The 16,874-nt window shown below is 38.3% G+C and overlaps 1 protein-coding gene across 1 annotated transcript; it reads left to right on the top strand.

Moving 5' to 3' along the window:
- The first annotated feature begins 200 nt into the window (after positions 1-200).
- Positions 201-16,717, top strand: pxdc1b (PX domain containing 1b). The gene is made up of 5 exons (XM_059326907.1): positions 201-843; positions 10,375-10,466; positions 10,612-10,729; positions 10,819-10,930; positions 12,269-16,717. The coding sequence occupies exons 1-5, from the start codon at positions 588-590 to the stop codon at positions 12,390-12,392; spliced, it is 702 nt and encodes a 233-aa protein (XP_059182890.1). The 5' UTR covers positions 201-587; the 3' UTR covers positions 12,393-16,717.
- Positions 16,718-16,874: the final 157 nt, after the last annotated feature.

The following is a 16,874-nucleotide window of genomic DNA, read 5'->3' as shown; positions in this document are numbered from 1 at the left end:
ATAGAAAAAAGAGAGGGGGGAAAATAAACTATTTCTGCTATAAATAAGGATGGATAGTTTAGTCTTTGCAGCCCCTTGCATTCTTTGCATAATAATACCCTGTTGTCAAGGAGGGAGGAAGGAAGGGGGAGGAAGGAGAGGGGAGGAAACTGTGCTGAAAGAAAAGCTTATCCAGACAGTGAGAAGTGACATGGACTGGGTTTAGGAAACTAACAGCAGACTGGAGGAGGCAGCCGCACTTTTATACTTAGAGAAGGCCTTTTAGTTTGATCTTTTGTTGCAGAGGATGACAGGAAAATAAACTGTTAGATCGATAGCTGAATCAATTTTTCGGGGGCGGTATCTGTGAGTCTAAAGTCTATTTTTTTTTCTCAGATCATGCCACGTTTGAGATCACGCCTGTGATGGGCTGAGCAAAAACATCATCCTCCTCCTCACAGCTGCTGTCACACCGAAAAGTTACCCAAGTTGTCTTTTCTTCGTTCGCCAGATTATTTTATTTTCACTTTTCTGTCGCCGATCCTGCTGTCCGCCGGCCCGCCCCAGCATGCTGGAGCTGGATCTGGATGTGGACTGACGTCTGAGGGATGGCATCAGCCGTGTTTGAAGGCACGTCGCTGGTCAACATGTTTGTCCGGGACTGCTGGGTCAACGGGATCCGGAGACTCATCATCAGCCAGCGGGGAGAGGAAGAGGAGTTCTTCGAGATAAGGACAGAGTGGTCTGACAGGAACATTTTATACTTGCATCGGAGTTATTCCGATCTGGGGCGGCTGTTTAAAAGACTGCTGGAGTCCTTTCCTGAGGACAGAAGAGACCTGTCCAAGTGTCCGCTGATAGAAGGTTGGTCTAATGGGAGAGTGACAGTTATATGGCAGGAAGTGATGGTAGAGCATTTAGTACAGTTACACAGTATCACAAATAATACAGCTATTATTGAAAACGTTTAGGGTTAAATTGTAAGCAGGGGCGTAGCTGCAAATTGTGGGGCCCTGTGGGCAGGAGGTGGCTGCCCCCCATCCCCTGACAAACTTTATTATTTTTTTTAAATCTAAGCTGTGGATTTGCAAGAATCTGGTACAATACATATCATAATACAGGGGTTTCTATTCAATATATTTCTAAATATTTTGATAAGCAAGGCGATATATTGAAAATTTTAAATCTAGTTTTACAGAAAACGAATAGTAAAAAAGAACGCACCACCATATGCATGAAATCTGAGTAAAATAATAGTTAACTTTTTTATATGATCAATCCATTGCAATGCAGTGTGTATTGATATTTTCTAGCAGTAGCCTACCATAACTGTAGACCTGCAACTAACTGAACTATTGAGAAGCCAGAATTTGTAAATTTGGCATTTTTGCTTGATAAAAGTTGTCTGACTGAAAGCTCATCACTAAAATGTTCTCCACTTTGCTGCAACATAAAGCCACCTTAAATGTGTGGTAAGAAGTTTTTGTGGTGTCACTGGGCAAAAATGACACAAAGACCTTTTACCATATTGTAATTCAAATGGTCTGCTAGAAAACTGGGCTACACGGTGGTGTAGTGGTTAGCGCTCTCGCCTCACAGCTAGAGGGATGCCTGGGATGCATGTTCTCCCCGTGTCAGCGTGGGTTCTCACCGGGTTCTCCGGCTTCCTCCCACAGTCCAAAAACATGCACTTAGGTTTAATTGGTGACTCTAAATTGCCCTTAGGTGTGAATGAGAGTGTGATTGTCTGTCTCTATGTGCTAGCCCTGCGACACATAGAGATGACAGCCCAATGACAGCTGGGATAGGCTCCAGCCCCCGGCGACCCGATTGCGGATAAGCGGTTAATGGTAATGAATGCTAGAAAACTATATTCCTGTACCTTTGAGGGGCTTAGGCTGGAGAGTGGAGAGCTGCATGGGGAGGACTGAATTTTAATTTTTTTTTTTTGACTTGTTGGAAAGTTTAGTATTTGCATCTTTGGCTCAACCAGTCCAGGAAAATGTCCCCAGGTTGTGGATTACTACTGTAGAGGAAAACTTTCCCTCTGCCTGCAAAATAAAAAAAGATACTGCAGCACAAAGAGCTGCTGTTTGGGGATTTTGAGGATTTTTCCCTTTCCATTTTAATGGATCACGGCCAGACCCTGTTACCTAACAAACTCTATGAAGTATAACTATAAAACATTTCTAAATGAACGATTAAGAACCATAAGGTCATTTCATTCCAGGCCTCTCAGGTTTGGGTCCTATAGGTAGATGTCACTATTAGACATCAGGGCTTAACTAAGATGATTTGATTTATGTTTTAGGCAGCAAAATAAAAGCAGGAAAACATAATCAACATAATCAATAAGGATAATTTGACCTAAATTGCCTCATAGCCTGGATTTACATGCTTTTGTTTGGATAGGTTAATATTTAACAAAGTCCACTTTCGGGTGTCACATTAGCAGACCTATCTCGTAGCCCTGAGACCACAAGGCCAACATGCTGACAGCATGTTTCTAATCCTGGTCAATATTTAGGAGCTAAAAGGCCATGAGATCTATAAGGTCTGCTTTCCTGAAGTTGGATTTCCCCATGGGAGAATACCAAAAGTACCAACAATGATGAAATTTGCTCTCTGCATCTGACACATCATAACTCTTGAGGAGGAGTGGATGTTAAGCGACTCTTATCTGGTGCTCAGGAACCAATCCCAGTTTTGAGGCCACAGAGATCACAGTTCTTCATCCTGTCTTTATTTCTCCATGGAATAAGCGTTTTGTTTTACAATGTGGGACCTTTTAGGAGGACATAATAATGTATATTGATGTCCTGCAAAAGTCAAGAAACATAAATGTAGGTAAATTAGTTGATATTGACTCTTGGGTTCACAACATGTGAAAATCATGTTCTTGTTTGACCCATCCATCCACCCTGACCTCCTCCCCACATGGACTTTTTGCTCTTTATACTACGTCACCTGACTTCTAGAGCACTTGCTCTTAGTTTCTTATATTGCTGTGTTGGGAAAAGCAAAAAATGCATAGTGATAACATGTGAAATACCTTAAGACATTGGCAGGTTTTTATATGGCATTTGATGATAGTGACAGTAAAAACCTTAAAATTTTAGATTTTTTTTTAATTTACATTTTTGTGATAAATGTGAGGATTACATTTTCATTTGCGCGCTACAAAAAAGTACATTTTGGAGAAATATTTTCCACAGATGGTGACGATGTGATGTACGCTACATTCAGTGTCTTTTTTAGATGTTGATATAAACAATAAAGATGCTGGATTTATTTATTTATTAAATCTGCAATATACTTTGAGCATAAAAAAAATATATCCATTAAAAAAATCTATAATTGACAGGTTCGGAGGTCACGATAAGGTGCTGTGATATCTTGTTAATACAGTTTTAGACAGGGTTTGCAGTGCGGAATGTTTTGCCGTATGTAGCCCAAACGTATGCCCCTCAGGGTTTGTATCTTTGACACTGCGCTGCTGTGGCACTGCCAACAGATTTGGCAGAGCTCCCAACCTGTCCTTGTTCCTTGGCACTTCCCCTTTGTCTCGACCCACTGAGCCTATAGGAATGTTTTGGAAACATCCCTTTAGTGGCGACTGGAAAGCTTCGCTTCCTGCCCGTGCACTGAAATAGCTGACGGACTTGTTGACAGCTCGCTGCTCTGCTGCTGCCAGTGCAGTCTGCAGAGCATTTTGGGAAGAGACATTTTGGACCTCATGACTCACTTTTCACTTCTTTTTTTAAAGCTGTCCGTCACCCTTCACATCCTGATTACAGCTAAAAGATAAACGGAGGGAGACATCAGTGACTCGAGCTGATTTGACAATTTCATGGATGGATAGAAAGCCACAGGGTTAATAACATTCCCCTAATGGCCTTTTCTCAATTCCTTCCACTGTTCAGTATTTCATTTGCATCCCCTCTAATTGCCCCTCAGATTGAAAGTCCCTGTGAAAAATAGTGTGTCGTTCTGGCCTTTCTCAGTTCACTTTGCTCCAGTTTCTGGCTCTGCTCATGTTTTCCTGTTTCTGTGCTGCGTCTAAGCAACAGGGAAGGCGTGCAGTGCTCTCAGACTGATGTCATGATGAGCGATATAGAGGGAGAGAGAGAGAAGCGGAGTGGACTTCCCATATTTAGTCCCACTAGTCTGCAAGGCCTCGTTACACTTACCTTACATGTGACCCTAGAGTGAACACAGACAGGAAGTGATGCCTCACATTCCTTGTGAGAGGAATTTAGACTCCCTCCTACACTCATTTGCGGCTCCCTTCATAAGAAATACTCAATAGAGTACTCTGGGACATTACTCCATTCTTGGAATTGTTTATCATGGTATTAAATTAGCCTTGCTGACAGAAATACGGAATAAATGCATCACATTTATAGAATTTGAAGGGTGTTATCCCACTTTTATATCGTAGCCACTGAAAGTTATTGGCTCTGATTGGCTGATGGTATCATGCTGTTATAAATCAGCATCACCATTTGTTGTTTATTTGTTGTTGTTCTTTAAAATAAGCCAATGCACTTTCTTGCTGAACGTAAGATGACTGCTATTTAAATCTTAGACGTCTGAAAATCTGAACAGTTTTCTACTGTATCGATGTCATACAATGTCAAACTGTATATCGCAATGCAATCTGGGAGAAATAAATGTAGAGAGAGAATGCCATTATTTACAGGAATTTACTGTAAATTTAAACTAAAAAGTTTTACAGTGTACTGTAGATATTAGGTCACTTACTGACAAACTGAACAACATTATGATGTAAATTTACAAGAATTCAGTAATATACTGCAAATGTATTTCTAATAATACAATGTATTTCTAAACTAAAGTAAAAAACATTTTTTTCAGGTGAATCTAATGCCAGTTAATTACTGTTAATTTACACCAAAACGTTCTACTGTTTGTCTTTAAGATATGCACCTGGAGCCCGGAGACTTTAGCTTAGCTTAGCATAAAGACTGGAACCAGAGGGAAACAGCTAGCCTGGATCTGACTGGAAAGTAACAAAATATATCTACCAGCAACTCTAAAGCTAAAAAATGTCATAACTCATGACAGTTTTGGGGATTTAGTCATTGTAAAATAGCATTTATTTTACTTTTTGGATATGGAAACTTAAAGTAAATATAGTGCATTAGGTAATGATTCTGGACACATTTTTGCACCAGGCAAACATAGCCTGACCTTCTCATGGACAGTCATAGAAGTTTGTCCTCTGCTTTTTGACGAGGCGTCCAGAAATAACAAGTTGACGAAGCCGCGGAGAGTTAGTGGTTAGATGATAAAGGGCCAGGCTGCTGACATGTGCTTATCAGATCCATGCAGCAGATAGCTGTGAAATAGCTGGTGCTTACAACAACTGATGACTGTTCAGATAATTTGTTTGTCGATGACTTGGGTCACAGTCAAGTTCCTGTTGTGCATCTACTTCTACTGTGTTATTTCAGCTAATAGATGAAGTGGCGTTGACAACATGGCATGCGATAACAAAACTAACAGACGAGTGACTTTAGTGTGCAATTACAAAAATTATGAGGCGGTTGCATACACTGAAATTCCATATGGTTTTTTATATGTAGTTACTGTTATTGTTGCATGTTTATGAACTTGTTGCACACAAACACTTCCACTAAAAAGGAGATCATTTAGACTTAAGGCCATAAAGAAACAACTTAATTATACTGACTAGTGGCTGAATGAATAATGTCAGACAGTAGACCACTTTAGCCAGGAAGTCCATGCAGGAAATAGCCTCTTTTACAGGAAATTGGGGGAAATACACTGATAGGAAAAAACATAGCTCCTTTTTCCAGAATGCAACCCTGTAATTGTCAGAAATGTGGCTAATCCAAGATGAAATATACACAAATGAATAATATTTAGACTCATTGTGTTGTTTTTTCCCCTCGCCCCTGTTTGGTGTTTTGGTGTTTTGGCACCACAGTGGGAGCAGAGGTGCAGCAGGAGGGGTGTCACTGTCAATCCAGTGGCGCACTGCAATTTTGGTGTCAGGATTGATTGCGTTCTGTGCCGCCCTCCCGCTCGTATAGCAACTCAGCACCGTGCACCAGAGTTTTGTGCCTTTTCTTCCACTTTAACTGATGGATGCGACCCAGATTAACCTCTGCAAAATCATCCACACCCCTTTTATTTACTGTTTTACCTTAATTATGCATTTTTTAAACAGCAGATATGTCTAATTGCACAGAAAACCACTTTATTATGATAGAATAAATATTAATATCTGATTCCACCAGCATATTTCATCTAGAACAGCTTGCTTATATAAAGTCTTCCAGCTGATAAACATCCTTCTGATGGAAGCAGGTATGTGTTGAACCTGCTGTCTCTAACTGGAGCGGAGATATTATATACTGCATCGTCATATTGCGGCTTCACACACCAGATCTGCTACGGTAACCACGATTAAATATTGCGCAACTGACATTGAGCTGTTGCAAAAATAACCATGCATACTTATGTTTTGCACTTCAAGCAGGCCTGTTATATCTTCCACACAGCCTGCTGGTTTATGCAGTAAAAGTCTTCTCAACATATGAAGCAAAACACATTTTTTAATTGTTGTTCATTACAGTGGTGAAAAATATGTTATGAGTTCATATCAGGACAAGCTATTGTGCAAGTTCTACTCCATGCTAGTTATTTTCTGTATATAATAGTTGAGAAAACAGCTTTTTAGGTGATCAGAGGAGTGTGATCATTGTTACCAGTCCCTCACACACCCTCTGATAACATTTAATAACACCTTCTTCCTAATCCCACCCTGTTTCCATGTGCACCCTGGCTGTGCTGTGTGCCGGCACCTAATAATAAATAATTTGCACTTCTTTATTCACATGTCAGCACCACCCTTCATGGCAGGACGTTAACTTTAAGAATCTGTTTACAAGAAAAACAGTTAACAAGACTGGGTGTGGTTTAAAGTCTCTGTGGTGAGGTTATCTTTCAGGCTTTGTTTCCTTTTAAGATGTTAACTGTTTTTAATTCTCTGAATCCACCATTTCACAAAAATGCCATGTACCGTAATGTCATAAACTATCAAATGTAACAATTTACTTTCCCATTTCTGGACGCGAAATTGCCTCTCTGGACAATTGCCTTTATTAAATGACACTTTGAATTACTTCCACCATTGAAAAGGGGGACAACAATGTGACACACTCATTGCTTATTACAGTAGATTATGCTTTAATTATGTTCACAGTGTTAAATACTGGCTCTAAACTATCAAAAGTATCAGTAGAAAAATATATATGTGTCTAAAAAAGATGAGACCTTTCCATCCATTTCGATCCTCTTATCCGGAGCCGGGTCGCGGGGGCAGCAGGCTAAGCAAAGTATACCGGACGTTCCTCTCCCCAGACACAACTTCCAGCTCCTCATGAGGGACCCAGAGGCGTTCTCAGGCCAGATGAGACACATAGTCCCTATATCACATATTTTGTTAAGTTGTGGACTTACATTATCCCAAATATTTTCAACAATGTTCAAACTAAGAGAAATTTGTTTTATTTTAATGCTAACCGTCTGTGTCAATCTTACCTTTACCCCTTCTAGGAGCTCGAACTTCCTCTAACTTAATTTTTTAGTGTCGCAAATGACTCAGTAACAATAATACAGCATTAAATCATCCAGTAGAAGCCATTTTGTTGTTTGTAGATATTTCAAAATCAACCCATGCTTGCTAAAATTTGCTACTATGGCTCATGCGTATGCATACGTACCGTGAAGTTCTAACGTTTAACATACTTATCAAGTTATTGATGATTGTTTGATCATAGTATGATTTTATTTACGATTGATAGCAGTGGTAGATGTGGCTGTTCTAAACCAATTTTGCCTAGAAGGGGCCAGTGTTTAATTACAGGGGCACATTAAAAAACGGCAAAGGTAATATTTAAGCATTCAAAACCTTTTATTTTAGCTTATTTAAAAATCTCATTAAATTATATTTGGAAGATCCAAATACATTGATTGAAAAAATGAGACTTACCAACAATAACAACTATTTTTGTACGACAATGACATTTCTCATTTTTGTGCACAATTACTTGTTTTTATTTTGAAAGCGCAGTACAGTGAGAATTATATTTTTTTATATATACACAAGCTTTTATTGCATAATTAAACTATTATACAATTTACACATTCTGGGTTCCTTTTGTGTACAATGAGATATTGTTTGAACAAAAAAAAGGGAAGAATTGTTCTGTCGTTCTTCATTATAAATTGATCATTTTATTATTAATTTGACACAAGGCCCCTGTGTAGAACCGCCACTGACAGTAGCTGTATGAGTAGTTGTTTCGTCTAATGGAAAGTTAGTACGTTAGCATGTTAGCCTTAAGTTAGCATGTTAGCCTTATGTTAGCATGTTAGCCTTATGTTATCGTTTTGTTTGCTAACTGTACTTGCTTATTAGAATGAAATGACGTGCTGTGAATAAATGTGACTAAACATAACTTAAATGAAACCATAATACATTAACCACTCAGTGAAAATATTTTTCGTCAGTTGTGTTTGTTTAACAATGACAAAAACTCCCATGATCCCATGCTACTTCACAGCATCATCACAGTCCCTCTTTCGCTGTTTTTATTGAGCGACTCCTATCAACAGACTGTGCCTTTAAACAGAATTACTTAAACTGCCTAAAACTTGACAAAAAAGCACATTATATCGGTAAAAGCCTTAAACACAATGATTTGTCACATTTACAGAGGAAACTGGCAAACAGGTCTTAAAGGGACTTAAACAGAAGAACATGATCCGGAGGCGGAATGAGGTTCAGACTGGGTGGGAGTCTCACAGTGATGATTTAACTGCCCAATCACTCTTCACATCCCCCTGGGTATGATGTCATCACTGCTGGCCATTATAAATGGATGAGCCTGTGACTCTGCACAGTGCTGCTTCAGGCTCTCTTACTCAGTGCTTCCATGTAACAGTAACCGCTGTGTGACTACGTTTTGTCTGTAGCACTTACATCAGACGAAGACTCATCAATGTGGCTGCAGTCTTCATCATTATTCTCCTCACCACATCCCTTTGTCAGCACGGCAGTAAATGATGCTGCTCGCTCGCATGGGCGGCAGCCTTGTGATGCTGAATGCGCTGATTTTACACTCCCACCGCTTCTGGAATTGCATTCCTTCGTGTTTTATGCAGGATTTACGTGTTATTGTGCAGCTTTTCTCTCCACCACTGTTATTACTTCCCTCTGTTATTACTGCTATCATACAAATGTTAGCCATTACACTGGCAGTTTTACAGCGTCACATTGTGCTCTTGTTCTAAAGACAATGATAAAAAGTCTAATTTTTCCCTTCTTATGCTTTGATTAAATATCAGGGGACATTGTTAATATAAAGGTTACTGTATTTAACAGTCTACTACTTTTTTATTTGCATTTATCGCAACCTTTTTCGAGCCGAGGGATAAATTCAGACCTGTCTGGCTTTTTGTGTGGACAGATAAAAGTCTGTTGGCAGTAAAGGTCAAAGCAGCTGCCCTTTTTTTTATCACAAAGGCACAGAAATAGTTACACTAAATATGTTGATTGTGGGACAGTTTTTTCTTTATTCAGCAGACTCTTTGGCTCTGTTCAGACCTGGTATTTGGGTGATCCAATCAGCAGTGGACAGCTCAAAGTACATGAGGGAATGCACTCAATACACATTGAGATAGGATCACTGAGACCACATTTTGCGGTGTGGGGTGGCGTGACCTTTCCACTAGGTGGGGAACCACTATAGGTAATTCTAGTGGCCATTTTTGTAAGCTATTTTTAACTAATAGTATTTAAAAAGTATTTCTCACACAAATCACTGGGAGTGAATCAAATCAAATTCCAAGGGTTTTAAGCTTCACAACATTACACTGTAAAAAAAGATAAACTATAGCTACTCAATAAGATTTAGGCAACAGATTGCACGCAATATTATTAATTAAATCTAACTAAGTTACAAGAGTTAATTGAGTTTATAACAACTTAACAGGAAGTGCCTGTCAATTAAAAAATGGACTAAATCTATTGTGTTGGATTCATTCAAAATCCTCTTGATTTAGAATTACATACACATAAAGATTATATTTAATGTGATCAAAATAAGTAGATTCTATCTCAAACATTTTTATATTAAAGTTACTTCAACAACTGCCTCAAAATCAAGGACGCATTTATATTTAATACATTTTATCAAAAAAGACTATAGAATAATTTATTACAGTGTAGGATAAATTGTTGTTGAGTTAAACTGCATTCGATTGCACAGGTAGATTAAATACTGTTTTGAAAATCCTCACACTGGAGCTGATGATTTCAGATATTCACTTTTGTTTCAGGGCTGGTAAAAATCAAAGAGGCCAGTGACATTGAGGAGAAACTGAACGAGGTGGAAAGACTACTGAAGAATGCCATCAACATGCCGTGCAAGGTCGGTCATTCTTCTATTTCCTTCAGTACTTTCAGTACTGTATTAGCATGTTCACTGTGCATTAGAAGCTTTTCATTCTACCTCTTGTTTCAGAGGCAGATGTTTGGAAAGGTACAGCTAGATAACTAAAAATCTGACTTCACAGTATTCCAGATCAGAGGTGATGTTGACGTTCTTTGAGCGATCACCGTTGGACCAGGTGCTGAGGAATGACAAAGTCCACAGAATCCAGCCGTGCTTTCAGAGTCCAATCAAGATATCAGGTTAATGTCTAATAGATATTTTGTAACAAATTCGGAGCCACTGCTGATTGATGTCATGATGACTTCACTGGCACTTTGTACCTTTTCAGAAATCATGAGGTCCAATGGATTTTGTCTGGCCAATACGGAAACCATCGTATTTGATCACAGTCTCCCCGAAGAAAAAGAAAGACCCTCATCCACCGACTCTGTGGAGCATACGTGAGTATTTAGACCACTCCTTAATCTCTTTGTCTGTGTCTTGCCCCAGTCTTTGTCACATTGGACTTTTATGTCTCTGTGCCAGCAGCAGTTGTTTATCCCATTCTCATGAACACAATATCTCAGGAAGGCCTGGAGAGAATTTCTTCAAATTTGGCACAAATGCCTGCTTAGAATTTGGAGGTCAAAGGTCAAAGATCAGGCTCACAACGACCTCACCAACCACATTTTTGGCCATAACTCAAGAATGTATATGCTAATAATGACAAAATGTCATATAAATATCCAAAATGTCAGAGGTCACCTTCACTGTGACCTCATAATGTTGTGCAAAAACATTCTTCTGGACATTATTAAAGGCCACAAACAGAAGAGCAGATTGTGATCATATTTCACATTTGGTTGTAGTGATCATATAGGTCTTCTTTGTTTAAGAGGTTAAGATATGTGTTCACCTTAAATAAACTAAATACCTTTTATTAATAACCTTCAAAGTCGTCAGTACATATACAGTATCTAGAACTGCAACGATAAGCTGACTAGTCGACCAACAGGAAAATTATAAAAATAAAGTATTTTGTGTGTGTGTGTGAAAAAATGACAATTTTTTATTGTATTTTCAGCCTCAAATATGGAGATATTTCGCTTTTCTCTATTAAGAATCATATTAAACTGAATATTGTTGGGTTTTGAACAAAACAAGACATTGAAAAAGGATCACATGGACATTTTTTCACAATTTTCTGACATTTTAAAGACCAAACAGTTAATAAATGAACCAAGAAAATTGTCCGCCCTACATATATTTTATAAGTCTAGACAGACATGGATGAGAACTGCAACCTAATTGGCTGGCAGAGGCGTACAACCACAAGGTGGTAATTCTAGTTTCTAGATCGCTCTCTTGGTTCCAGTAATATAAAACAATATCCATCAGAAAGCTGTTTGCAGCGTAACACAAATTACCTGCTTGTTTCCCAAACAGTAATTACAGTTTCCAGGTTTGCTCTCGAGTGTACTGTAAGTGTTCTGATGACTGTGGAAGTCCTTGAATGTGACCCAACCCCAGGACCCTCCACCCTCACAGGAAGTGTGTCTGTGCACCTCTTCCTTCCCTGGGTGTGTGTAGGAAGCAAAAGAGGAACACATTCCTCTGGGTGCTTCACACAAAACAACACTTTACATAACTCTGAAATAGCTGACATTTTTTCTTTACCAGATAAAAGCCCTTTGGGTTGATGTAGACAATTAACACAGAGCCTTAAATCAAATGCATCACACTTGACTAAACCGCTCCCTTTTGTCCTTGAAGTAATGTGTCTTTTATTTTGTTGCCAGCTATGAAGATGGGACAGAGTTTCTGCCAATGGAATCAGACCTGTGTGATGAGGAAACAGAAGCGTATGTCACCAACCTGTCCTACTACCATCTGGTCCCCTTTGAAACCGACATCCTGGAATGAATGGTGCGTCCGATGCCTGTTGATGGACATCTGATGCTCTCATTGAGGAATACGTGCTCTTAAATGGAGCACAGCTATGCAACAGTGCACATAGCTACTCCAAGTAAATGCTGCTCATCCTTGCAAGCAAACTTTTAGAGTTGCTTGGAGCCCATTTTGGAGTCGGGCCAATTTGCAGCATGCACCAAAATATTGGATGAATGCAACAGCAGCACCACTTTGTTTTTGCCACTTTTAGCCACCAGTGTGCCTCATTCAGAGCCTTATATGAGTCAAGAAAAAACATGACCACCTTGTCTTTATGCTGGCTACAGAGGGCTTTCAGTGCAACCGGTGGAGGCAACAATAGAGGTTCTTCAGTCCTGCAGCAGATGCAAACAGCTGGATACGTTTTAAACACGTAGCCTGACCACTTCAAAAGAATTCATCCAAGACATCATTGTTCGCGGAGTGAAAACAGAGGGGAGAGGAGCATACATTAGGGGACAAATTTACAGTATTGGACCTTTCACTGTTACTTAAAAACATAGCTGAATCTACCAGCAGTCTTTCTTTTTCGATCTCGAGTTGTTTTATCTTTTGCATTTTGCTCCTCCATGATGGCATTGGCCCAGTTTGCCAGTCTGCAAAATCTATTGTGTTCTCATTTAAAGCGCTCCCTGAAGTGTTATCCACAGTGTTACCACTCTGGTGTTTTACTCCTGTGGGAATGCAGGAAGCAGTCATGAAGCTTTGTGTATGATATTTGTTAATGGTGCAATTTTCACCAACATGTAGGAACTTTTTTTGTTTGGTTAAATACCAGTCGGACTCATGGGGTGATTCCTGTTTTGTTGCTGTGATGTGCAGCCGTTGCTGAGAGGACTCTGAGATCCAAGTGAAACTGGACTGCAGAGATACAAACGTGTGAAGTTCAGCTATCAAGAAAAACATCAAATAATGGAAGTCAATGGGAAAATTTTGTCCGAAGTTTTCCTTTTTTAGCATAAAAATACATGACAGTATACTCTTGGTCTGCACAATATCATGCTATACATTAACAGATGTTTAAGTTTACTCACTTCTGCCTTTCTGCTGCTTTAAGTATACTGCAAAAGTACTTTTTTTTTGTGTGAAATCTGCGCAGTTTGGTTAGGTTAAGGCAACCAAACTACTTGAGCTGCTTAAGGTTAGGAAAAAAAAAGCTACATTTTAAAATTAAGTTTTCTACAGATGCTCTTTTTCAACTTACTAAAAAAATCCCTGAGCACCTGGATGCTCACAATAAATGTTTCAACAGCATCGTGCACATCAGAAAAAATAGCAGATAGAAGGTAACTTAATATTTTGTGACTATATTCAAAGTGTGCTGATGTTTATTGTGCAAGTGGATGCTACAATAATGATAAAAACTGAGATATTGTGCAGCCCTATAGTACACTGTTAATATGCCTGTTTCATTTGGTTTCTTGACTACTCTCAAATTAAAGAATATTAAAGAAATATTAATTGTCATTATAATTTTGTCACAACTTTCCAAAGTGATAACTTAATGCTGCCTTTCTGGATGTCGATGAGCATTTTAATTTTATTTTAATTTTATTGATTTGGTCTGAATAAGAACTTAGAATGTAATACGTGTTCTTAATGTGCTTATAACATTGCTTATTTTATGTTTATAAACAAATAATTTGTTATATCAGAGCGGAGATTGAGTGCTGCCAATGGAATCGTCTCACAGCTGCTGTTGTTATGTGACGAGTGATAAAATAGGGCAAAGAGAGCTTTGTTTTATAGGTCAACTGAGGTCATATCTGACTCGTTCTGTAAGATGGCGTGTGTGGGTTCAGTCAGACAGCCGACTGTAGTCTTACTGAATGTGGGAGTCTGCAGCTCGGCCTGCGACGAGGGAACAAGTCCTCTCTTTATCTTAAGAAGACAAACGACCTTGCTGTGCAAAAGCTTTCCATAGAAAAAGTTGTGAGAAATAATCAAATAACACTTGATCAAAATTCATGGTTTTGGTATGTTTTTATGGGTTACTTTCACTTCTCTTTTCATTAAACTGTGGAACTCAGTTGAGCATTACATGCACTTTGTTTTGAATGGAAGTGAAAGACAAAGAAATGTATATTTGTGTTGGGTTAAAGGGACAGTTTGGATTTTTTAAAGTGGGGTTGTATAAGGTAGTTATCAATATTCAGTGTATTACCTACAGTAGATGGCAGTAGGCACGCCTCAAGTTTGAAGAAACAGGCAGTACTACGCAATTTATTGCTGTAGACGGGGGCAGCAGCAAAAAGTATTTCAACTACCTAAAATACTCAATATCAGCTTAAATGTACTCTACATTTAGAATATTTAATCGCTTTATCATGCAGTCAGACAGCCCTATTTATGTTTACGCAAGGAGCAACTGATGAGCTGAGCAGCTATTCTTTTCTCTTCTGAGCCACCAGACTCCATTGACAAAAACAGTAATTTTACCTCACAAAACACAGGAGTTATTAGTCTATTGCTGCCTCAATCATTTAGTTTGTTTGTGTTATTGTGTGACTTCAGCAAGTCCAACCTATCTTTTAAAATACCCAAATCACTCAATAACACAAACAAACTAAACGATCAAAGCAGCAGTCGATCACAAACCCCAGTCTTTTGTTAGGGAAAATTACTGTTTTTGTCAATGGAGTCTGGTACAGAGCATCGTTAATGACTACAGCTCCCTGTCGGTAGGGCTATCAAACTGTAAGGTAAATCAGGTAACGCTTTATATTAAGGTCCTTGTAATAACATTAATTAACAAGTAATAAGGCCCTTGTAAGTCCTTACAAGATGCTTATTAACATTATTGTGTGTTTATAAGCTTATATAAGTGTTAATAATGGCATTATAATGCAGTTAATAGCAGGCTATAAGAGATTTATAAGCACTAATAAGAAACTTGTTAACAGTTTGCAAATGCTTAAGAACATTAATAAAAGCCTCATGAGTATCTTATAATTATTCATAATAGCATTACAAACACCCATTACCCACCCATGATGTCTTTGCCATGCCTTTATTAATCTTATTTTGTTTGCTTATTGATATTGAAATATACTTTATTGCTCATCTATTATAAGTTAACTATAAGTTAACTATGCTTTTTGCAACTACCGGATCTAAAGCGAGAACAATGCCTTATTACTTGTTAACTAATGGTTATTAAGGACCTTATTATAAAGCGTTACCGTAAATAATTTTATTTTCTGTAAACTTAATCACATAGAAGTATATAAGTGACTTTAAGTGGCTAAAATATGGCCTCTTAACCCTAACACTGCTTCTCCAAAGTGGGAGCGTGTCGACTGGCATGTACTGTAAATAATCCACTGACTGTGGGTAAATTCCTCGCGCAACCTCACTGCAAAATAATCCAAACTATTTAATGAATCCCTTTAACTTTAAGTCCATCTGTAATCATCATTTTGACAGTTTTGTCAGTGCAAAAGTCATTGTGGCCTTACAATGTGGGCTAACAGCTTGTGTCCACTTTCCTGCCCCTCCAAATACAAAAGGCATTCAACCCTCACAAACTTGGCACACGGGGCTCCGACAGGACGGTCCGCCGCATGAGACTATTTAGTAACACAGTCATGATCACCATTCACCCCATGAGAAAGTACAGCTCTTTCTCACGGTGCGAAACAATTTCATGCTTCTTTTTTGTTTTCCAAGAATGACATTTTGAATTGGAGAATTATTCTTTGCACATAAAAGTTTCAATGTAGTACTATTTAATATGATTCAACAGAGGAAAACTGGAGTCTCTGATATAAAACTTTTATACCAAGATCAGATTTTCTCTCTTAAATGCTGTATGAGTCTATATTTAAAGATCTATTATCTATTAAGACCTGAGACCCTTTACAGGCTGCATTATAAATATTCTGCCACAGTCTGAGTGACTAAAATGGTACTCATATGATTTATAAAACATATCAATATGCCCATCATGCCAGCCAGCGGTGTGAGGATTCAGAGGACAGTCAGTGTGACAGATTATATGAAAATAATATTACACTAAAGATTTTTTTATTTATTTTGTAAACTGCAGCCACACTCTGTGAAGCTAACCATTTTATGCTTTGTAATCCCACTTTTTATGTGCTCATGTGTGATGTGAGATCTTGTTCTCTGTAAATATGTCAAACAGATTGAATGAAGGTTATTATAACCCTTTTAAAAAATAAGTTAATGTTGTAACATGTTTGATAACTGTAAAGCTATTCAGACAGTATTAGATACAGAATATTATTCTCAAAGCTTCTCAAAAGACATAAGTTTCCAATAAAAAGTTCATGTGATGTGTTTTGTGTGGAAATCATGATCATGAAATACATTTAGTGAGCTAGTACATTTGCAAGTATTTGTTATAATGATAATAATATTAATAATAAATGAAAATTTTGGTTCTGCAACAATGCTAGTTTAATATGCATAGAAAGAAACTAACACAAGTAA

Source organism: Centropristis striata, chromosome 23 (assembly GCF_030273125.1).
Source record: "Centropristis striata isolate RG_2023a ecotype Rhode Island chromosome 23, C.striata_1.0, whole genome shotgun sequence".
NCBI classification, from domain to species: Eukaryota; Metazoa; Chordata; class Actinopteri; order Perciformes; family Serranidae; genus Centropristis; species Centropristis striata.
Note: the sequence above shows the minus strand (reverse complement) of the source record. Positions and strands in the feature narration are given on the sequence as shown.